Here is a 24774-nt window from a genome sequence, read left to right as displayed (position 1 = left end):
CAGAGATATTAAACTCTCTAGGCAGCACACCACCTTCTCTCAACAGTCTTGAAAAGCACTCCCAAATTCTGCCTCTCCAACTCCCATTTTTCTCTATTTCTATGCTGCCCATCTACCTTTTGCTGTGACAGTCTTCCTTTAGATATGCTAATATCATCTATTAGACTACATCAAGTCCCACTCTTCCTGCTTTCAACCTGAAACAGAATCTTTTAAGATGTCTTCTACAGAAAACTGAGCTTATCTATTATGTGATTTTCTTAAGCCAACTCAGTTTTGCTGGTAGCACCTACGTCATACCACATCCACCCACTCAGCCCCACCTGTCACCTTCTAATCACTTTCTCTTCCTTAACCCTTAACTTGAATGTCATTTCCTATCACATACAGTGACCTCTTTACAGTTCTCATTCTTCTGGATTTAACTACTGCAACTGATACAACTTGCCACCCATTTCTTAAAAACTTTCCCCATCATTGGCTTTAATGGAACTGAGCTCTGTTGGTTCTGCTCACTAATTTTAAATTGCTCTACAGTGCAATGATGGTTAAGAGTCCAGGTGTAGAACCAAACAGACCTAGATCCGAATCCAGGCTCTCCTCCTTACTATGTGCTCATGGAAAAGCTCTAAGCCTTGTTCCTCAACTGTGAAATGGACATAATTACATAATTGGCTATTAAGTGCTCAGCATAATAAGCTTATTCTGGCACAAAGTAATCACTCAGTAAATATTAACAATTATCTCTGTGTCCTAATTCTTAGCTCCTAACACTCTGTTCTCTTTTGCCTTGAGAGCCTCCAACAGCTTTGACTAATGCTTCAATTAAGTATATTCCTGAAGTCACTGTTGCAAGACTAAACCTTTCACCCTCTTCTCCATAATAATGAAAATCACTTTTGTGTATTTTACCAATATCTAATAATTAGCCTGCTGAAAACTGGTTTCATCTTCATACCCTTTCTTAAAACGTTAATTTCCCTTGGCTTCTGCAATACCGTATTTTCCAGATTTTTCTTCTCTAGCCATCTCTTCTTAGACTCCTCTGCCAGCTTATCCTCTTGTACCCAGACTCTGATGTCCTAAAAGAAAACACTCTGGTGTTGTAAAGGGAAAGTTTAATGGTTTTTTTTACTTCTCATGCTACAGTCTCTACCATGGTGCTCATGCTTCATCACAGCTACAACTGCAACCTGTAAGTAAGTAAATTACTTCCATATTATTTCCGGCCCGGACCTCTCCCCTGAGTTCTACATCCCTATATCTAACTGCCTACTGACAACACCATGTGAGGACAAAGGCAGCTTAAATTCAGCAGATCCAAAACTGGATTCATGACCTTCCTCCAAATCCTAGTTACCCAGTATTTTATTGTTGTTAGTGAATGGCACCCCCATCCACAGCTGCATAAAGCAGAATTCTAGAAGTTAACCGTAATAATCTTCCCCTCCCTTCCCAACCAAATTTAATCAACCCTACAGATTTCACCTCAAATATCTGTCAAATACACTGACTTATCTCCACCTCCACCAATCTAATTTCTTATTCTTTCTAAGTATTCTAAGTAGCCACAGAATTCTACTTTACAATACCTACATATGATTTCTTTCCCATCCCTCTTCTCTAGGCAAGCCATGTATTTTTTTCTCTCTTAAAACGCCTCTTGAAAACCTTCACTCGTTAATTCAAGCCAATATCACTCCTTACTGGGAAAAATTAAGTTACACATTCACATTCATGGTTAATTCGGCTTAATAATCTATTTTTGACAGTGATACCAACAGAACACATGATGCTTTCCTCCCAGACAACATCCTCAAAAATGCAGCATTACCCAAATACACTAGTCATTTCCTTTGATAATGCATCGAGCACTGAATCTGTGAATGTATACGTGCTTTATGTCTTTTATGGACATATATATATATTTTTAAGCTTTTTCTATTTTATAAGTCTATACATTTCACAAGATTAAAATCAACCACATAAAACTGAACTTCCTTGTTTTGAATCTACCTTTTTCAAGCGTCGGGATAATCCTCTCATTTTAGTATTCTCAGATTTGGCAAACAAACTGACAGTTTTCTCACTTCTATCATTTGTGATTTTAAAAGAATTACAAAAATAAATACAGTATGGGCTGGGCGTGGTGGCTCATGCCTGTAATCCCAGCACTTTGGGAAGCTGAGGTGAGCGGATCACCTGAGATCAGGAGTTTGAGACCAGCCTGGCCAATATGGTGAAACCTCGTCTCTACTAAAAATACAAAATTAGCCAGGCATGGTGGTGCACGCCTGTAATTCCAGCTACTTGGGAGGCTGAGGCAGGAGAATCGCTTAAACCTGGGAGGTGGAGGTTGCAGTGAGCAGAGATTGCACCACTACACTCCAGCCTGGGCAACAAGAGCGAGACTCTGTCTCAAAAAAAAAAAAAAAAAAAAAAAAGTGAATACAGTATGATTGTGTCCTTAGACTCTGCATATAAGGTCCATAATGGTCCATATTGGGTCCACTATGGTCCAGCTGTATTCATATTTGTATTCTGAGTTTCTAAAATAATGTCTCATAAAGAGAAGTGCTCAATATATGTTCAACAGAATTAAAGGAATTCTGCTTAGGACTGATACTATAAACTCCATGAATACCAAAAAGGAAAGGAGAACTTTTCAAGTATGTTAACTCTGCTTATTTTGGGCTAGAAAAGGTAGAATTAATGCCCAGTATAACTGAGGAGACTGTAACAGAGCACCAGCTGCTTTAAATGAAGTCAAGCTTTTAGTGAATGGGATCACTGAACTGCTGCCAGTGGAGGAAGTGTGGAGAACCGGAGGATTGCCAAAGACTGGAAAAGAACAAATAACTGTAGTCCTGATTTTTTAAAAGACAGAAACAACTGCCAACGACAGTCCAGTATACTTGACGTCAATCCTTTTCTAAATTCAGATTATTTATTTTAAAACAGTTTCTAACCATTTGGAAAAGAAAATGGTGACCATTTGTGGAATCAACCTGAGTTTTACCAGATTAATCTAATTTCCTGTTTTTTGTTTTTTGTTTTTTTAAAGAGTGTATGTACAGATAGGTCACAGATCAAAAAGAGGCAGTAAAAACAGTGTGTTGACAGGATTTTAACAAGGTATTTGACCAGGTTTTCATTACACCCATATACAAGATAAATATAAGATGGATAACAGTGCAACTAGGAGGCTAGGTAATTGTTTGACCAATCATAACTAACAAGTGCTCATTAATGAATTGCTATCAACCTGAAGGGCGGTTCTACCCACAAGCTTCAGGACTCTATCTCTTGCTTTCTCTTGTTCAACAATGTTATCAATAACTTTAATGAAGATGTACTGTACTACTGTTGGTATGCAGTGTGGGGATGACATGAACCTAGGAGAAACAGCTTATAAATATATTAAGAAAGAGCCAGGATCTAAAAACACACACACACAAAATTAGGCTAACTCTAATGAAATGAAATTTAATAGGAAAAGATATCTAAGGGATCAGTATCTGTGTCCAAATATATATATATATATATGTAACTGTGAGATGGGCAAACAGTGGCTTGTCATGTATGTTTAAAAAAAAAAAAAGCTCAATGGCTTTGATGGTAAACTTAGTTCAATCTGACAGCAGCAAGCTCAGTATGTGATGAAGATATCAGAAAAGCTAATGTGATGCTAGCTGCAGCAGTAGTAGTATCTCGAACATGGGAGGTAGTGGTCTTGTTCAACTCTAGACTGATCAGACCACAACTGGAATATTGTCTACCTTTCTAGGGGCCACAGTCTTCAAAAGATCAAAACCACCTTGGCACATGTTCAGAAGAGAACAACCAAGATGCTTAGGAGCCTGGATACTATTCCATAAAAGGAAAGGCAGAAGGGACTGGAAATTTATAAATAGGACAAAGCAATGCCTTAAGAGAAAGATGATCACTAGCTTCATTCAGTCATTCAATGAACATTATTGTTAAACCTATTTCAGGAAAGACATTGTGAGAATGGCCAGGGATACAGAGCGAAGACAGTCCATATGCGCAAGAAATTCGTATGTATATTCAGCTACGTATATATGAAGAGTTGAAACAGCCATGATCTAAAAAAGGATTCGATTGTTCTATATGATTTCATAAGGCAGAAATAGGAGCAGAAGAAAGAAGTTAGAAAGTAACTGATTTCAGCTCCATATAAGGAAGAGTATTTTAAGAGTCAAGGCTAATGAAGGGAGAAGCTGTCTATGAAGACTGCCAGGTTCCCATCAGTAACGATGTACTTACAGAAGACACTGTCAAAATAAGACAGATAGTAACCTGGACTATCTTGAATATTCCTCACATTTTACACAACGATTCTATACTTTCCCACGAAATGAATGAATGTCCAGATTCTACTTGTGCACCTCAGTATCCCAGGTTTCCTAGAGTTGCTACTTCCAACTCGGTACCCTGTCCCACCGTGAAGCAATGCTTTATATTAACAAATGAGAACAGATCTGAGCACAATAGGAATAATGAGAAACAGGAAGAAACTGGCCCACCGGCAAATGGAACACCAAAAATCAATACTGTTCTGTGTGCCTAGAATTTGTAAAGAAAATGATCCTCTATCCTTGAATTCATGAATTCGATTTAAAATATCCATTTATGTTCGATTAATGTAAATAAGGATTTGTTATGTACTGCATCCCTGGTTGTCAGCTATTTTTTTTCTCCTCAACAAAGAAAAATTCATTTTAACTTAAGATCACTTGGAAAATGTCCTAAATAAGCACTCCAAAGCCCTCTATTATAAATGTATGTGGAAAGTAACTTTAGAATATATTTCTTAAAAGGAATGATTCATCGGATATAGTCCAAATACTATTAGCTAATCAAATTGTGAAATTCTAATTAAATGGCTACTTAAGTTTAATCTATTTAAAAATCACAGGCAGGAGGATAAACACAAAGAAAGGGTTTAGACCATTTGGTTCTGGCTTTTATAAATTGGTTTAAGATTATTAAGCTTACTTTCGCTCATTTTAGTTTGTAATTTTGTAAGTCTCATTTATTGGCTTTAAATTCTACAACTGGGTATTTAAGGAGCTCAACCTTCCAAACTGTTAATATTAACTTCTTGGGAGCAATCCCTCCCACATTAGCGCTTTTTCTCAATTTGTGTACAATCAAGGGGGAACAATTGGATTTCCAAAGGCTCCTTCTTTTAAATAGCAGCCCAGGAAGACAAAAGTGAGAAAGAAAAAGAGGAGCATCTTTAACCAGCAGCCTTGAAAAAAGGCATCTCCTACGGCTGTCAACAACTCTGCTGGCTCTCTCCCATTTCTCAAAACACTGCCTGGACGCGTTGGTCAAAAAAAGAAAAAGAAAAAAACAGATTCCCGCTTCCCTGGGACAGGGAGCTCCCTTTTGCAGAAGTAGCTAAAGAAAGGAGGCGCCCCACGGGATTTCATCTCGTCGCCAAGGCAGCGCCAACCCGAGCCGTCCGGCGCGAGGAAAGCTCCGGCGGGCCCAGAGCCCAGGGTGGCCCCAGCCTGCGGCAGAGCAACCCCGGCCGAGCCCGGAGCTCCGCGGCCACAGAGTCCAGGCAGCGACCCCGGACGGCCCGGCGGGCGTCCCCCGGACCGCGGCGGAAGGCGGGAAGACGCGGCTCGACTTACAGTGACACCATCCTAGGTGACAGCACCAGTGCAGCTTGAAGCACTTGCCATGGCTGTGCGTGGCACAGATGGACAGCCCGTCGCACGGCTGGAAGTCGGGTCTGCGGGCGGCACAACTCCGCGCCAGGGCCTGAGCCTCGTCTAGTTTCTCGCTCTTCCAACCCCGCTCGGGCGCCGGCGACGCCGCCGCACTCATTTCCTCTCCCTCCGCGCGGAGCCGACACCGGGAGCCCGAGAGAAGCGACGTCTGGGCGGGCAGGAAGCCGAGCCGGCTGCGGACGCGGGAGGGCGCGGCACGGGCTGGGAGTCACGCCAGCACGCGGCGGCGGCGGGAGCGCGGCGGTCCCAGGCTCGAGGAGGAGCCGCCCCGGGCGCTGCGACCGGGGCCGGGCCTGCCGCCTCCCTCCCTCCGCCGCGGCGCGCGCCGCGCCCCACGCGCACACGCACGCGGACAGGCGCGCGCCGGTCGGCCCCGCGCGATGTTCTTCAGCTAGCCCGGCCTCCTCACACACACCCCGCCGGGGAGCGCGGCCGTCGGCGTCCCAGCCGATCACAGCGAGGTCCTGCTCACACACTCACTCCTTCCTCGGAGAAAGACGCCGACGGAGGGCCGTGGTGAACACACACTCCTCGGCCGCTTTGTACTCACACGCACGCCGGCCTACATATGCACTTCCCTCCGAGTGACACTGGCCACCGAGAACTGACACGCTTCCACACGCTCCACGGAGGGCTGCGCACACCCGGCCCACGCCCACCCGAACCTCCAGTGGCCCGGACCCGGCGCATCCCGGAGCGAGGATCTCACACACACAGCCTCTCCCCGCGCGCGTCTCACATCTCCCTCGTACACACCTCCCCGTGTCTGGGCATGGAGCCCCTGGGAGGCGCGCACACGCTCGTGCACACGCGCGCCCTCCCCCGCACAGGGCCGGCCTCCCGCCCCAGCGCGGCCACTCAGCGTGTCAGGGGCCAGCACCGCCAATCCCTGCCCGCCTCGCCCCAAACCCCAGGCCTTCCCGCGCCCGCCCCAACCTTCTCCTGGACTGCAGCCCCTCCCCCTTCTCCTCCCACCCCCGCCTCCGTTGAGCGGGAAAGCAACCAAGCTGGGTGCAGTGATGTGTGTGTGTCTGCATATGTGTAATTTGGTGTGCAAGGGATGTGTGTGGCGTGCCTGTCTATGATTTGGAGTATGTGTGGTGCGTATGCGTGTGTGGTTGGTGTGTGGTTAGGTGCGTTCATGGTACATGGTGGGTGGTATGCATGATGCAAGTGACTGGTGAGCTGTGTGTATACATGTGTGTGTGAGATGAATGTTATAGCTGAGGTGGGGTGTGGGTGGTGTGTGTGTAGTTGAGTGTATGTGGTGTGCAGAATATGTGTATGTGTGTAGTTGGACGTGCACGTGCTTGTGCACGTGGTGTGGGGGTGGATGTGCTTAGTAATACAGAGTATTTGGTGTGTGTATGGTATATGTGTGGCAGTGCAGTGCGTGTATCTGGCATGTCGAGTGTGTGCATCGTATATATGGATCAAATCGGGTGTATGTGGTACATAGGGGTGGGTGGGCACACAAACAGGACTCATTTTTGTGGAGGACTCTGCCTTTGTGTGTTAGTGCCTGCCCTGGCCAGCAGGTGTGACTGACCTTGTGGTGGCTGCGGCTTCCTCACACAATCGGCTTGCACTCTTCCCTCCTGGGGACAAGTTGCTCCAAATAGATTTTCCATGCCAGGCTCTGCTGCTGAGAACCGACCCCAGGCTGGATTCAGTGAAGAGGAAACAAACCATTTGCTCCCAGGGTGCACTGCTGGGAATTAGTGTTCCCCTGCAACAAGGCCAGAACCCAGCCTTGAGCACAGGAAAGGAGGGGACACCCCCTTCCTTCTTTGCCAAACGTTTTTCACAGCACAGAAGAATGCTTGTCCAAGGAACAAGGCTTTCAGCACAAACACTGTGGGAACATGTTTATGCCCAGGTCCACTTTCTCCTTTATGCCTTTCCTGCTTTGCACTGACAAGAGACTCATCATGGTTTTGAAATAACCAAATTCATCCTCAAGCGCTGAAAATCCTTGCTGCCATAAGCAATCTTTCATAATTTTCCCTTTTATTTAACCTTGGCTTGAGAAGGGAAATGTAATTTGCATATATCTGACTCTAGTGAAATCTTCATTTATTAGGGGTTGGGGAGAGACTCAATTTGGCAGCAAAAGTATTTTCCAGAAAGGTCTGAATCAAAATCACAAACTGTAGTTCTCCCACTAACCTAACATTGAAACAAATTGCAAACATGAAGCGTCATCTCATCAGCTTCCACCCCAACTGCTCCCCCAAAATCCTAAAGGAATACATCTCTGGCATAAAATCTATGCACCCCTGCTGTTAACTTCACAGTCTGACCTACCTCAGAATAACATAAGTAAAAGGCAGAGAAATCTTAATCAAAGAAATCCCCAAGCCAACCAACAATTTTTCAAACAAAGAGTACTTTCCATCTGTTTTACCCTATTTTTGTCTTTCTCCAACCTATAACTCACTCTAATACTGCCCGTATCATAGAAGGGCTTATGACTGCATCCTCTCTGTATTTCAGTAACGCATGCTTGTATGGGATCCTTCCCCTGACTTTTACCCTAGGGTGAACCATGTGGTAAGATTCCACAATACATGAAATATACCATCTCAGCTAGTAAAAAATGAGCATGAGAAAGAATGCAATATAGCACTTCAGCTAGGAGGCAAGATAAATTATCCAAACACCTTATTTTAGGTTAGCCACATGATTTGAAGTTGAGAAGCCTTTACGTTTTCTGTACCGTGAAACTCATTCCATCCCCTTGCCCTAAAAGATGTTATTGACTTCTACCGTCTGGTGTGGAGCAGGAGGAGGTAATTGCTGTGACCTCTCAAATATATACACACAGCTTTCAGGATGTGTTGTTGGGATATGATTTTTAAATTTTTTATTTTGAAACTTTCCAAAATACACAAACATAGAGAGATGAGGATAACCGCCCCCCATGTACCCATGTACCCATCACCCAGTTTCAACTATTATGAACTCATTTAGAAAACCTTGTTCACCTACAGCGCCACCCACTCCAGGCCCCCAGCCTGTCCACTGGATCACTTTGAAGCAAATCTCAAACATCAAATCGTTTCATCCATAAATATTTTGGTGTATATCTCTAAAGGAAATTTTAAAACCTCTAACCATAATTATTGCATAATAGCATACAATCTGATCATAAATATGAACTTGTCCTGTAGCTACTGACCACTTCTCCAGCTCCCCTTTAAGAATGCTACTCCTGGCCAGGTGCAGTGGCTCACGTCTGTAATCCCAACACTTTGGGAGGCCAAGGCAGGTGGATCACCTGAGGTCAGGAGTTCGAGACCAGCCTGGCCAACATGGTGAAGCCCCATCTCTACTAAAAATACAAAAATTAGCCAGACATGGTGGCGTGCACCTGTAATCCTGGCTACTCAGGAGGCTGAGGCAGGAGAATCACTTAAGCCCGGAAGGCAGAGGTTGCAGTGAGTCAAGATCTCACCGCTGCACTCCACCCTAGGCCACGGAATGAGACTCCATCTCAAAAAAAAAAAAAAAAGAAAGAAAGAATGCTACTCCCTGCCGGGCACAGTGGTTCATGCCTGTAATCCCAACACTTTGGGAGGCCAAGGTAGGCAGATCACCTGAGGTCAGGATTTCAAGACCAGCCAATATGGCAAAAACCCGTCTCTACTAAAAATACAAAAATTACCCGGGTGTGGTAGTGCGCACCTGTAATCCCAGCTACTCAGGAGGCTGAAGCAGGAGAACCACTTGAACCCGGGAGGCAGAGGTTTCGGTGAGCTGAGATTGTACCACTTGCACTCCAGCCTGGACGACAGAGCAAAGCTCCATCTCAGAAAAAAAAAAAAAGAATGCTACTCCCTCTGCCTGGAATTTTCCCATGCCCCTGGCTCTTACTTCCCCGTCTACCTCTTCAGCTTAAGTGCCACTTTCTCTGACTAGTCCAGACTGAACTATACACGCTCTCCATTCAAGTCACTTATCCCAATTTTAAACAAAAATTAGAGAAGGAATTCTTCAATTAATATCTTTCCCTATCTCCCTTCCCCGACACAAACTGTACACTCTTTGAGGCCAGGAATATTTCCGCCTTGTTTTCAATATTTAGCACAGAGAGTAAGTAGTTATGAAAATAGTGAAAATAATTTCATCTCAGGTTCTAAAGGGCTGGAAAAGATTCATCTTTGGTAAATTGTTTGCAAGTGTGTATAAATAATTCATATAATTACTCTTCATATAATGGTACCGTTGGATAGTCGCCTCCGACGCTGACTCTGAGCTTAGCTGTGTGTATTAGTTATCTATTGCGCTGTAACAAATTACTCCCAAATTCAAACAACACACGGTGTCTGTGAGTCAGGAACCCAGATGTAACTTCAGTAGGTCCTCGGCTTCTAAGTCTCTCACAAAGCTGCGATGAAGATATGGGCCAAAGCTTCTTTCTCATCTAAAGGTTCAACCAGGCAAGGGTCTGCTTCCAATCTCACTCACTCACTGTATGTTAGCAAGATTCAGTTCCTTAGGGAACTGTTGTTTTTCACTGGTTGTTTGGATCTCCATGGACCTCTCCATAGGACAGTTCATGCATAGCAACTTGCTTTATCAGAACAAGTATGTCTTTAACAAGAGTCAGAGAGAGCACCCCAATCCTTTATAACTTACTCTCAGGAGTGATATTCCATCAATTTTGTCATATTCTACTCATTAGAAGCAAGTTGCTAGGTCCAGCTCCATGCAAGGGGAGATGATATGAGGGCAGGAATGCCAGAAGGCAGGAATCACTGAGAGCCATTTCAGAAGCTGCCTGCTATACCATGTGACTTGCTTTAGCCAATGAAAGAATAGCAAAGATGGTAAAGATTTGCAAAGAGCATTCTCATTGGTATTTGCCCTTTCCTTCTGTGTTGGAACCCTGAGACCGCCATGTGTAGAAGTCTGAGCAAGCCTGCTGAAGGATAAAATGCTTTGTGAAAGAGAATGAGGTGCTCCAGTTGGCGAGCAGCCAATCCCAGCCAATGGTCTGTCAACCACTAGAACTATGAATGGGGCTATGGCAGATCATGTAGACCTACCAGCTGGTCACAGAAGCATGAGAGTCCAGCAGAGATCTGCTGAGCCAGTCCAGACCAGGACAACCACCATGATCACCCACACAATCGCAAGCTCCATAAAGTGGCCATTATTTTAGGCTGCTAGGTTCTGGGTGGTTTCTTACACAGCAAAAGCTAACTGATACATCCACCATTCCTTTCATATTGTAGACAAAATAATTGAGGATTCAAGAGGCTAAGTGACTCCATGTCATGGTGCAGCAGGCATGGTAGGAAAATGGCATCAGAACAATACAAATAGTTCAAGTCTAAGCTCCATCATTTTGTGGCTGGGAGACCTTGGTAAATCCCTTATGCCTTCTGGGCTTCAGTTTCTCTATCAACAAAAAAGAGCCCAGAACTTTCCCTAGCACATCTTTTAATGTTCAAAGTTAAGACTTCTCCACTTGACTACAGAGCTGGGATTAGAATTATTTTGGTTCAGCTGTCATTTGTGAATACTCAAATATTCCCCCACTATTCTATTGCATCTATTGGTCTAACGCTAATATGAGTTATATATGTGCACACCAACCATTTGGAACACTTTGATAAATCGAGTCATTACAATTCAGTTACTTTTTGGTTGCTTGATTGAACTAAGCAACTAATTCCACCATGGTTATAAATAACCTGCTAGTAATTGGTCAATTTGTCATGTTAAAGCAATTAGAATGATGAAGTGGATGGAGAAGCTTCCAAATGAGGTGAAAGTAAATTAGGAGTCTTCTGCTGGGAGGGAGGATGCCTCTTCAGTGTTGCTGCCGGCAGTATTCAGACCTTCATCATCCCCTCAAAGGAAAAGAAAAGAGCAGCAGCTTTGGAATCAGGCAGAGTAGAATCAAAGCTCAGGTCGACCACTTCCTAGCTGGGTGATTTGGGGCAAGTTATTTAGCCTTATCTCTTAAATAAGAATTGTAATTCCTACCTCATACACTTGCTGTGAACATTAAATACAATAACATATTTGAAGAGCCAAATCCTATGTCTAGCACATTGCAGATGCTCAGTAAAATTAGTCCATCTCTTCCCAGCACCTTCAAATGCCTCCATGTCCACAGACTCTCCTAGCTCCAATCCTTCCTTCATGAGGCTGAGAAGAGATCTCCCTAAAACATAAGTCTGATCACATTATATCATACTTGGGCTTAAAATCCTTTGATGCTTCTCATTGCCTACTTGAAAAAATGAAGGTCCTTCATAGGATACACAAAGCCCTCCCAACTTCCCCACCTCTTCTTCCGTATGCCTCCGTATCTGGAAACTCCCTGGATTATTGTCTTGTTTCTAGATATGTAATATCCTCTCCTGCCTGCCTCGGTGCCTTCTCTCATCCTATTCTCTTTGTCTTGAGTTTCCCGGCCACCCCCTTTTACACATGTGGAATCCTGCCTTTCCTGCAAGTTCTAGCTCAAATGCTTCTTGAAACGTTTTCTTAATTCACTTTCTCCTCCATACTCCAGAACTCTGCACCTACCACTTGGTGCCTCAAGTAGCGAGGCAAGGGTGCACAGAAGATACTCAACAAATAGTTTTAAATGGATGTATTGAAAGATTTGTGTCTGAAAATTCACAAATAGGATGGAATTTGTATTTCAAATTCCTATTTTGCAAACCTTAGACCCCAAGCACTAGGAGATTCCTTTGAAATCTTTGAAATTAAAAAGAAGCCTAACTTAAACAACTGGCTTGTAATCTTACTGAATATCTTAGCTCTGTAGGTGACCCAGGCTGAAATAACCACAAATTCATAGCGGTATTTTATTTATTTTTTTATTCATTTAATTTTTTGAGATGGAGTCTCACTCTGTTGCCCAGGCTGGAGTGTAGTGGCACAATCTCAGCTCACTGCAAACTGTGCCTCCTGGGTTCAAGTGAGTCTCCTGCCTCAGCCTCCTGAGTAGCTGGGATTACAGGCACCCGCCACCATGTCTGCCTAATTTTTGTGTTTTCAGTAGAGATGGGGTTTCTCCATTTTGACCAGGTTAGTCTTGAACTCTTGACCTTGTGCTCTGCCCACCTTGGCCTCCCAAAGTGCTGGGATTACAGGCATGAGCCACCACACCTGACCAAAGCAGTATTTTATAAATTGCGTGAATAACAGACCCGTAATAGAGAAATATTCATGGTTCCCCCTCTAACCTTTTGATATTGCATCACGAAGGCCAGCTTTCCCACAAAACATACCATTAGGCCACCATCAAAGGCAAAATAGAAAGCCATACAACGCTGAGCCAGTCCAAAATTGCATTTCTTGTATTTTTTAAGTGGTGGATTGTGGATCACCTTAATATGATTTTTTAAATTTGCCATTATCTCCCTCAGCTGCTCTTTGAAAAGAACACAGCAGTTTTGTACCAGTTTGTTTTATCAACCAGAGAAGTATTTTTATCTATGAAAATGTTTAGTGGAAAAACGAACCTCCAGAGTAGGTTTTGAACATGGAAGGGGAAGGCAAAAAGGCCAGTCTTTAACCTCCTAACAATCTGGCCCCTGGTGGGCCTCGGTAAACACCCTCAGTGTTCATGCTCATCGGGACCAGTAAGCAGAGAGCTTCTCTTGAGTGATGCGATGTGACACTAATAGGTGTAGGATCAGGTCGATTTTGTGCTCCACACTACACAACCCGTTTTTTATACTTCGACAGTCCGCACCTACTTCGGGAAGCAATGGATCTCTCATCATTTTGAAACAAGAACACTCTTGCTTCTTTTAATGGTAGGATAACACACACGTTCTACCATTTTCATTTTTTAAAAAATCTTTTCTCTTGATGATTAGCAATTAAAATAGTTCAGCTTTATCTCATTTCAGGAAGCAGCTAGAGGCTAAAATGACAGTGGAGAGCAATCTGGAGTACAATGACTGACTCATGGATTATAAATGAGGCAGCTGAGCTTCCATGTGCAAACCGTGAAGATGCGAGGCTGCGGTCAGCCCTCCAAGCACACCCAGGGCCCCATGCACTCAGAGAGCATCTTGCTCACAATGCTGGGCTCATTCATCCACTCCACAAATAGCTAGTGAGTGTCTTCTGTGTGCCAGGCGCTGGGCTGGATGCTAGAGAAAATTTCAAGGGAAGACATAAACCAACCATAGGAATATAAAAGGTAACTGCTTTGATTAAGGGGTTTAAACAAAGCACTATAGGAGAATGAGGGAGAAACATGTCTGCCTGGAGCCATCTAAAAACATTTCCTAGGAAGGATGCGTCGGCACTGGTGACGCAGACAAGCTGGGGTGGGGTACAATGAAAGAAAGGCAAGAAAGGCAAAGGCTGCTCCGTGGATCTGTCTTGCCTGAAAGTCATGTGGGAGCAGTCAAACAAGAGGCAGAACTGTTTGATCTGCAGGGGCCAGATCATGGAAAGCCTGGTAAAGTTTAGACTGAGTCCTCTAAACCCATAGTTTTTGTATATCTTTCAGCTGGGCGCACTTTGTTCAATTAAAAAACTCCTCAGAAAACATAAATGAAACATCTGTAAAGTCCAGCTGCTCCAGCTGAGGCTGTTGCATGTTGCTGGGGTAAGGCTGGAACCCCGTTTGTTTGTAACCGCACAACACCAGAGCAAAGCCACTGCTCCAGGAGGTGGGAAGTTGCGATGGACAACCTCTAAGATGGCTCCCACGATTTCCTTGTGTTAATTCTCTCCCCTGGAGTATAGACTGGACTTAACAATCCTAAAAGTAGTGATGGGAGTTGTTTCCAAAATTAATTGACAAGGAAAGTCACTTCTTTCGTGTTGGTCTCTCTCAGGGACTTCACTCTAGGGGAAGCCAGGTGCCATGTTGTGGGTGGCCCCAGGGAAAGGCCCACATGGTAAGGCCCTGACATCTCTGGCCAACAGCCAGTGAGGAGCCAAGCCCTGACAACAACCATGTGAGTGAGCTTAGAAGCAAATCCCTCCAGTAGAGCCTGAGATGAAACCACAGTCCTGGCCAACACCTTGATTGCGGTCTTGTAAGAGACCCGGCCAGCACAGCTGCACCTGTATTCCTGACACACAGAAATTGTAAGATCAGATCATAAATACTTCTTGTTTTAACTTGTTAAGCTATGGAGCAATTCGTTCTGCCACAATAAATAACGAATACAGGACCCACTGAGGAATGCTGAGCACAGAGCGAAGGGATCAAATGTGCATTTTAAATGCTGACTCAGGAAAGACCCAGGAGAATAAATTGAACAGAACAAGACCAGAGATAAGGCAACTACTAGTCCAAGAGGGAGGCGAAGAGGGCTGAATGGTGGGGGTAGGAAGGAGGGGAGAAGAATGGTAGACATCCTGGGAAGGTAAAATCAATAAGGCTTGGGATTGTTTCTGGGGAGGGGAGGAGTTTCAAGGACAATGCCAGTCATTACCTGGGGAACAAGGATGGAGGAACATATTTGGAGGGAAAGAAAAAAATGTTCAGTTTGGGATGTGTGGCAATCATAGTGGCTGCGAGTCACTCATATGAAGCATGCAAATGTGCAAATAGTCAATACGCAGTTCAAAGCAGTCTGAAAGAGGAGGCTGCGTCAGAAGTTGCCCTTATACGTTCAGGGCGCTTCACTCACAGAGGCTGCAAACTCCAATGCCTCTGTGCCAAGAAAATAACATAAAGGAGTGAAGAGTCCTGGGTATAAGTCCTGGGTAAAGAGTCCTGTATTTGGGAGTAGTAGGGACTGTGTTGAATTGCAGAGTGCCTGCCTTCCTTAGAGGCACCAAAGCCAAACATGTTTGAAACTCTGTGCTGTGTGCGATGCTGAATTCAGTTTCAAAAGAAGCTGGCTTGAGTGGCACTCCTTAGGGAAGTGTCACAGCAGAATGAAAAGGACGAGAGTTTTGGAGTCAAGACAGCACTGAGTTCTAATCTTGCCTCTGCCACGTGCTAGCTGGTATCCCTGGACGATTAATTATGCTGTCTGAGCCAGCGTTTCTTTAGCTGTGTAAGAGACTAATAATACTAGCTTTAGGAAGGTTGTTGTGATTAAATGAGATAGTGCTTGTGAAGTACCAAGTACAGTCCTGGCACCAAAGAGGTGCTTGAGAAGTGGTAGCTGACATTCTGATAGTAATATAATAATGGCCATTATCTCCACTGAAGGAGGCGGGACTCCAGCACACAGCGAATGTCCTCGCCATTCTATTCAGAGAGGAGTCATCCTAGAACAGCTGTGCTGGAACTGTCAGAACTCAGTGTCGGCGAGGGGTGTGTGGATCTGTCTTTTGGTTGTGGTACTTCAAGTGATGAAAAGTTTAATGTCAGGAGGCACATGGTGCGATAGAAGACTCCAAGAACAGAAGTCACAGTACATCCAGGACTCCAGGAAGTGGGGCTGGATCCAAGGCAGCCTGAACTGGCAGCAGCAGAAGTTAATGCGGCTTCACTGGTGTGCTCCAGAATATGTGATTTTGCTGTTACCCACGGGTAAGTGTTCCATAACACCAACACCTCTATTCTTCCTATTTTGTCTACCTTGTAGCTTCTATTTACACATAGTATCAGTCTGTTTCCTTCTACTTTGACTTCATCTAATCCCAACTCCATCTTATTCTTTTCCACTGTAAATCCTTTCCAATTCAGCTCTTGATATGACCTGCATTTTCCTCTTCCCTCCCAGATTAAATGCCCGAGAGTTAGAATTTGTTTCAACCCCTATCTTAGCAGTCATCCACAGCTGAAAGAAGAGATGGCACGTCATGTGGTGTCAATAAAGGCCACCTAAACTGCTCCTTTAGCATGAGCTATGAGAGGATAATTTCCCATAGAAGGGACTGTGGGCAAGGAGGCCCCATGATTGACATGCCTCGGATAGTGCATATGTGTGTGTCCAGTGGAGGCTAGGAGGCTGGGAGTGGTAGGGCACATCAGAAATATGATACTCTTAGTTCGGGCGCAGTGGCTTACAGCTGTAATCCCAGCACTTTGGGAGGCTGAGGCAGGTGGATCATCTGAGGTTGGGAGTTCGAGACCAGCCTGACCAACATGGAGAAATCCATCTCTATTAAAAATACAAAATTAGCCAGGCGTGGTGGCACATGCCTGTAATCCCAGCTACTCAGGAGGCTGAGCCAGGAGAATAGCTTGAACCCAGGAGGCAGAGGTTGTGGTGAGCCGAGATCGCACCATTGCACTCCAGCCTGGGCAACAAGAGCGAAACTCCATCTCAAAAAAGAAAAGAAAAGAAAAGAAATATCATATTCTTATTTATTTATTTATTTATTTATTTATATTGAGATGGAGTCTTTCTCTGTTACTCAGGCTGGAATGTAGTGGCGCAATCTCGGCTCACTGCAACCTCTTCCTCCTGGGTTCAAGCGATTCTCCTGCCTCAGCCTTCTGAGTAGCTAGGATTACAGGCGTGCCTGGCTAATTTTTTTTGTAATTTTAGTAGAGACGGGGTTTTACCATATTGGCCAGGCTGATCTTGAACTCCTGACCTCAGGTGATCCGCCCACCTCGGCCTCCCAAAATGCTGGGACTACAGGTGTGAGCCACAGCACCTGGCCTTATTTTAAACGTCAGTATGAAATTGTTGCAGGAAGATGACATGTAACCAGTACAAAACCAGAAGCTTCCTCCAAAAGTCCCTCTCCCTTTTCCTGACATTCAGGTACAAAGAACCATCAAAGCAATTAGCTTCAACGGTAATGTCAATGATGTCAGTGGTGCTAGGTTCTTTATATAGCTATCTGGAAAACGAACCCCTTTCCTGCCCTGGCTTCAAAACCCAAGGATAAGGCTTGCTCTCTTTCTCTGCTACTCACACCTACTCGGCCTGGGTGTATACCTGTGTAGGATTTGGGTGCACTGTTGTTACCCTAGTTCAGAACAAAGCTAGTTCACCTGGGGTGAAATGAGGGTGGAGCCAAGGCTTCTTCTCCCTCCCTTGCAGCTGGCTTCCCCCAGGGAGCTGCTGTCAGGGAGAGTTTTATCTCCGCTTCCTGGAGGGAGAGAGCAGAGCCCCAGTAACAGCTGTTGTGATTTCCAGGAGGCACAGGGCTGGGGACTCCCCGCCCTCCTCACATTACCTGTGGGTATCCAAATGCGTATGTTCCTTCCTGAAGCTGAAGGTGTAAATAGCTGTGAAACTGACAGAGAGATTTGTGGATTCATAGAGTAACATGACTGGTTAAGTAAAATGTCCCTTTTATTATTCAGGAAAGTGGAATTACAGAAAGGTGATAGGGTTACCTGCTCAAGGTCATAAAACCACTCATCTCACCATCTATTCGTGGTGGAGAATGAAAGAGTCCATATTTAGTGATTCCGAAGCCACACTGCTCTGCTTGCTCCCTTAGTGGTATGAAGGGAAATTGGCTGATGCTTGTACACATTTTAAATCTTGATGACTGCTTTTCACTCCCTGCCCATTGTTGGTCATGAGGGTGATATTTTGAGGCTATGCTGTTATAGGCAAGGATCCAGCAACACCCTAGCCCTGCTTGCCACACTGCTCTCCCCTTCCCATTAATCCCCCCCAGGAAGCTAAGCATAATAAATGATTGTAGACTGTGAAACAGGTACTTTTTCTTTTTTTCTTTTTTTTTTTTTTTTGAGACAGAGTCTCACTCTGTCACCCAGGCTGGAGTGAAGTGGCACAGTCTTGGCTCACTGCAACCTCTGCCTCCCGGGTTCAAGTGATTCTCCTGCCTCAATCTCCCAAGTAGCTGGGATTACAGGCATGCACCACCATGCCCAGCTAATTTATTATTTTTTTATTTTTTTGTATTTTTAGTAGAGACAGGGTCTCACCATGTTGAGAACTCCTGACTTCAGGTCATCCGCCCACCTTGGTCTCCCAAAGTGCTGGGATTACAGGCATGAGCCACCACGCCTGGACGAAACAGGTACTTCTTTATGAAGATGATCCAAGCACCCATACCCCAATGTAGAGCTCTCTGGTGAGAGAGGTAGGGGCCTCCTACCTCTCGGGATCTTCCTGCTGTCTGACCATATGCAAAGAGGAGGAAGTCTAAGAAACAGGGGAACTGTGTGGCCAGGATTGCATAGCAGGCCTTGGCTTATTTGTTCACCTAAATGCATGTTAGGGGGAAAGCAGAAGAGAGAATGAGTTAGGCCTGATCCACCTAGAAATGATGTAGGAAGCACAAGAAAGAAGCATATAGGGCCAAGTGCGGTAGCTCACAACTGTAACTCCAGTACTTTGGGAGGCTGAGGCGGGAGTATTGCTTGAATCCAAGAGTTTGAGACCAGCCTGGGCAACATAGGGAGATCCCATCTCTAAAAAAAAATTTTTTTTTAAACAGCCGGACGTGGAGGTGCATGCTGGTGGCCTCAGCTACTCAGGAGGCTGAGGTGGGAGGATCACTTGAGCCCAGGAGGTCAAGGCTGCAGTGAGCTGTGATTGCATCAAGCTGCTGCACTCAGCCTGGGTGAGAGAGCGAGCTCCTGTCTCAAAAACAAAAACCAAATCCACAAAAGGGAAGCATATAGGTTCACACCCTTTAGTAAATGTATGCTTTGGTAAACGTGTTATTTCCCTAGTGCTGCATAACAAATCACTCTAAAACTCAGTGGCTTACGATAGTAATCATTTATTCTCTCTTGCAGTTTCTGTGGGTTAGGAATTCACACAAGGCAGCACAAAGATGGCTTTTCTCTGCCCTAGGTGGATCAGGCCTAGCTCTACCATGTCTGGAGTCTCAGCTGGAAGACTCAGAGGCTGGGAATTGGACCTGCCTGAGGAAGCGGTCACTCACACGTCTGGTGGTTGGCTGTTGCTTAGCACACTAACACATGGCCCCTCCACGTGGCTTCCTCAGAATACAGGAGGGGTCCTGAGAGAGAGCCGAGTGGAAGTCATATTGACTTTTAGGACCCAGCCTCAAAAGTCAGGCAGCATGATAGGCCAGGCGCGGTTGCTCACACCTGTAATCCCAGCACTTTGGGAGGCTGAGGTGGGCGGATCACCTGAGGTCGGGAGTTTGAGACCAGCCTGGCCAACATGGAGAAACCCCATCTCTACTAAAAATATAAAAATTAGCCAGGTGTGGTGGCGCATGCCTGTAATCTCAGCTACTTGGGAGGCTGAGGCAGGAGAATTGCTTAAACCCAAGAGGCGGAGGTTGCAGTGAGCCGAGATCATGCCATTGCACTCCAGCCTGTGCAATAAAAGCAAAACTCCCTCTCAGAAAAAAAAAAAGTCAGGCAGCATGACTACATTGGAATTGGATTCGTTGAGGCGGTTACTAAGGTCAGCCTAGGTTCAGAGGGAGACCCCACCTCACAACAGAAATGTGTTAGCATCATATCATAAGAACAGCATGAGAAATGAGATGTTTTTGGAAAATACCATCTGCCACATAGCCTAGTCAATGTTTAGGACTCTGACCATTCAGATTAGAAATGTATTCCTTATTTATTTATATATTTTTCCTCGAGACGGAGTCTTGCTGTCCCCAGGCTGGAGTGCAATGGTGTGATCTCAGTTCACTGCAACCTCCACCTCCTGGGTTCAAGCGATTCTCCTGCTTCAGCCTCCCGACTAGCTGGCATTACAGGTGCCTGCCACCATGACCAGTTGATTTTTTGTATTTTTAGTAGAGATGGGGTTCCACCATGTTGGCCAGGCTGGTCTTGAACTCCTGACCTCATGATCCGCCCTCCTTGGCCTCCCAAAGTGCTGGGATTACAGGGGTGAGCCACCGTGCCCAGCCCAGAAACTTCTTCCTCACTGAGGAGGTAGGAAGGACTGGGACCTGAGATACGCATGGCTGGGAAGAGTGCCTAAAATTTTATTTTCTCATACCACCCCTACCTTTTTTTTACAGTTATTCATTTAGAGACTCCTTTCCACTCCACTCTTTTTAACTTTCTTACCTTCCTTGACCCATGACAAAAATTCAAACTGTTTTTTTCTGTTTTGTTTTTTGGGGGAGACAGGGTCTCACTCTATTGCCCAGGCTGAGTGCAGTGGCATGATCACAGCTCACTGTAGCCTCAACCTCCTGGACTCAAGTGATCCTCCCACCTCAGCCTCCCCACAGGCGAGAGCTACCACACCCAGTTAATTTTTTAATTTTTTGTGGAGACAGGGTCTCACTATGTTGCCCGGCTGGTTTCAAACTCCTGGACTCAAGCAGTCCTCCTGCCTCAGCCTCCCAAAGTGCTGGGATTACAGGCATAAGCCACCATGCCTGGCCTGCAAACTCTCTGGTTTTGATATTGAGATAGGACTAGGTTGATGGGTAAGAAGGTACATATGTGGATACTCTGGAAAGACCCCTACCCAATCAACCATTTTCCAAAACAAAATAAAACAAAACTACAATCTAACACTTCATTTTACTGTGCCACAAAAATCTGCATGAAAGTTAAATTTGTCTTAAAACTGCATCAAATGCTAAATTCAAATAAAATAGAAGTGCTATCTTATGAATCATGTATCACCTTAGTGGAAATTCATTTGGGTTTGAAATCGGGGGGAAAGGGTGACTGGCGATGGAGAGGCTGGTAAGGGACAGGGTAGAGGTGAAGAGAACAGCAGAAACAGCAGAAGCTATAATTACCTGGAACATCACCTGTATTATAGTTGACCAAGAGTTGGTCTTTGTAAGTAGTTTCCATGCTTTCCCAGGTGTAAACCCACAGTATCAGCTTGGGGATCACAGACCCTTTTGCACCCCTCGCTCAGAGACCAACCGCCAAAGCCAAGGCTTCTCTTTCATCCTGCCACGCAATAGAAATTCCCCTTTCCTCTGAGTCCTCCTATAGAGAATTCATATTTTCTAATTAATAACAATGACAACTAATATACTAACATTTGTTAACAGCCTACTATGTGCCAAGTACTATGTTAAAAGCTCACTTTATCTCACATAATTTTTATGAAAATAATCTATGAGGCAGATCCTGGTAACTACCCCTACTTCACACATGAGGATGCTGGAGGCACACAGAGGTTAAGGAACTTGTTCAAGGCAACATAGCTAGTAAGGCCTGAAGCTGGGATTAGAACCCAAGCAGCCTGACCCTGGCACCCATGCCTTTAACCATTGCATTAGGGTATACTTATTATAGGAGAAGATCATCCTAAATACTTTTTTAAAAATTACTTATTTTATTTTATTTATTTATTTTTTTGAGATGGAGTCTTGCTCTGTCACCAGGCTGGAGTGCAGTGGCGTGATCTCGGCTCTCTGCAACTTCCAACTCCCTGGTTCAAGCGATTCTCCCACCTCAGCCTCTCGAGTAACTGGGATTACAGGCGTGTGCCACCACGCCCAGCTAATTTTTGTATTTTTACTAGAGATGGGATTTCACCATGTTGGCCAGGATGGTCTCAATCTCCTGACCTTGTGATCCACCTGACTTGGCCTCCCAAAGTGCTGGGATTACAGGCATGACCACCGCACCCGGTCAATACTTTTGTTAATTAAAAAAAATGATAAACTTGATGAACTAAAATTCCACTTAAAATATTTAGTGGGATAAAAGTGGCTAGTCTAAAGTAGGAGTGATAAAACAAGATTATATGTAAATAAAATGAGGAACAAAACCAGACTAGTATATTGAAACAGTAAAAAGTAATTTTTCTACAAAAGACTATTGTCTCAGTCAAAACAAGAAGAAAGAATACATGTTAATAAGATTTGAATAACACAAAATAGACTTGGCATTTAAAAAAATATTATTTCTATATATGTATATATAAGTAAATTTTGATACCCAAATGTGTACTTGCTGATAAAAATATAAAGCACTGTGACAGATCAAATAACCGGAAAAGAAATACAAGAAATTACACCCCAAAAGATGCCTGGTCCTTATGGATTTACAAAAATTTTGTAAACTTTCAAAGAACAAGAAAAAAATTCCTGTTATATAAACTTTGAAAGTATGTGAGTGCTCGTGTGTATTGTATGTTACCCAGTTCGTTTGGTGAAGAGAAAATGATTCATTTCAAATCTGAATAGGAAACTGAACTCAAATCTCATTTATGAACACTAACGTTAAGATTTCAACTTGGTAGAAAAAAAGAAAAATACTTTATTAAACACAAGGAGTTGATTTAACTCATAGCAAGGTTTATTTGGAGTACATTATACTTTATTCTAAAGACACAAAACTGGTACACAGAAGAAGCGATAACATAACATGTCCCACTGACAGGAAAAACAAATATATGTATACATATAATAATTATCCAAAGAGATTTTTTTTTTTTTTTGAGATGGAATCTCACTCTGTTGCCCAGGCTGCAGTGCAATGCTGTGATCTCGGCTCACTGCAATCTCCACCTCTGGAGTTCAAGTGATTCTCCTGCCTCAGGCTTCTGAGTAGCTGGGATTACAGGCGCCTGCCACTACGCCCGGCTAATTTTTGTATTTTTAGTAGAGATGGGGTTTCGGCATGTTGGCCAGGGTGGTCTCGAATTCCTGACCTCAAGTGATCCACCCGCCTCAGCCTCCCAAAGTGCTAGGATTACAGGTGTGAGCCACGGTGCCTGGCCATCCAGAGATATTTTAATAAGGTATTTGCTATAATTCTCATTCTCTCCTTGATTAAATTCTAAAAAATCAGGTGTTAGTAATTTCTGGATTGTTTTTTGTCCTATGGGATTTACTTCAGTAATGCACCAGAAAGGCAGATTGCCTGGTCTGCCTTGTTCAAACCCATTTTGCTTATATGATAATATATCCTTTACTCCCAGAGAAGGAATAATCTGTTTTACAGATGGCATGACTACAAACCTAGAAATCTGAGGAAATCAACTGAAAATTACTGAAAGTAATGAGTTCAGTTGCAGGACTTAACCCTAATACTTCTAAAACATTTGTATGTAGGTACATGTGTGTATGTGTGTATATATATTATATATTGTATGTATGTATACTGTTTTATGTATATATGCCAATATTAAACTGATATCTAATAGGGAAATACAAAAAATAAATGTTATTGTTGCTAGTACAACCAAAAAACAGATTAAACACATGGGGTTGATTTAACTTATAGTAAGGTTTTTTCAGAGAAATTACAGAGGACGTTGCTAATAAATCAAGTTCCATATCTGATTAGAAAAGTAAATAAAATATTATTTCCTAGGTTAACATGTAGATTTACCAGTTAAAGCCTCAGCAGGCTAACTTCAAGTATCTAACAAAATAAGAGGGCAATTCAGCTGGATAATAACAAGAAGAATGCCAAAGAATACTTATTTTAGATGATGTAATGATTATTGACTTACCCTATTGCACATTTTTGGTCATACTAAATTTTAATAAATGTTACAAAGTGATCATTATAAAAGTAGTGGAGCATTAAGTTAAAAAGAGAATAAGTTACTTAATCTGAAATAGAGATTTAACACATTAATTCAAACACTAAGGGCTTAATATATGACAAAATGGAGTACAGTAAGGAAAAGAATCATGACAAAATGCTATTGGTATAAAGAAGCATTTACATATATATTTATACATACGTGTGTGTGTGTGTATATATATATATGGAGAGAGAGAGAGAGTGCGCACAATTAAGAACGGAATTTTGGAATCAGATAGTCTTTGGCAAGTTCCTTAAAATTTCTGTCTCCCTTTCCTTAGTGGTAAAATGGGACCCATGCTACCTAGCTTGAGGGTAATTTTGCAGAATAACTCAGATATTGTATATACAGCACTTAGCATAATGCCAGGAACATAGTAAACAGTTATTATCATGAGTCAGGGTGCTAAATATAAACTAGAACCAACTGGTTAAATGCTCTAGAAACACGAACAGGAAAACATGTTCCCAGTGAAAGAAGGGAAACAAATTTCTGATTATGGAAGCATGCAGGACAGTATCCTAGACAAGATGGATGCTCAAAATCTTAAAAAAAAAAAAAAAAAGAAAGAAAAACTGTATAAACAAACCATATTATTGAGAGTAAACGCAAATTGTTGAGCTCCTAAATGAAGTAGTTTTGGAAAGAGCAGTGGCAGGCCG

General features: G+C 43.7%; 1 protein-coding gene across 1 annotated transcript in view; it reads right to left on the bottom strand.

Moving 5' to 3' along the window:
• The window catches only part of C2H3orf70 (chromosome 2 C3orf70 homolog), a 77389-nt gene extending 71302 nt beyond the window's left edge, over positions 1–6087 (bottom strand). Inside the window, exon 1 of the mRNA XM_025377348.1 lies at positions 5667–6087. Within this exon, the coding sequence (XP_025233133.1) occupies positions 5667–5862 (196 nt within the window). The 5' untranslated portion in view covers positions 5863–6087. The remainder of the gene's footprint in view (positions 1–5666) is intronic.
• Between the last annotated feature and the right edge of the window lie 18687 nt (positions 6088–24774).

The sequence above is a fragment of the Theropithecus gelada genome, chromosome 2, assembly GCF_003255815.1.
Source record: "Theropithecus gelada isolate Dixy chromosome 2, Tgel_1.0, whole genome shotgun sequence".
Lineage (NCBI taxonomy): Eukaryota > Metazoa > Chordata > Mammalia > Primates > Cercopithecidae > Theropithecus > Theropithecus gelada.
Note: the sequence above shows the minus strand (reverse complement) of the source record. Positions and strands in the feature narration are given on the sequence as shown.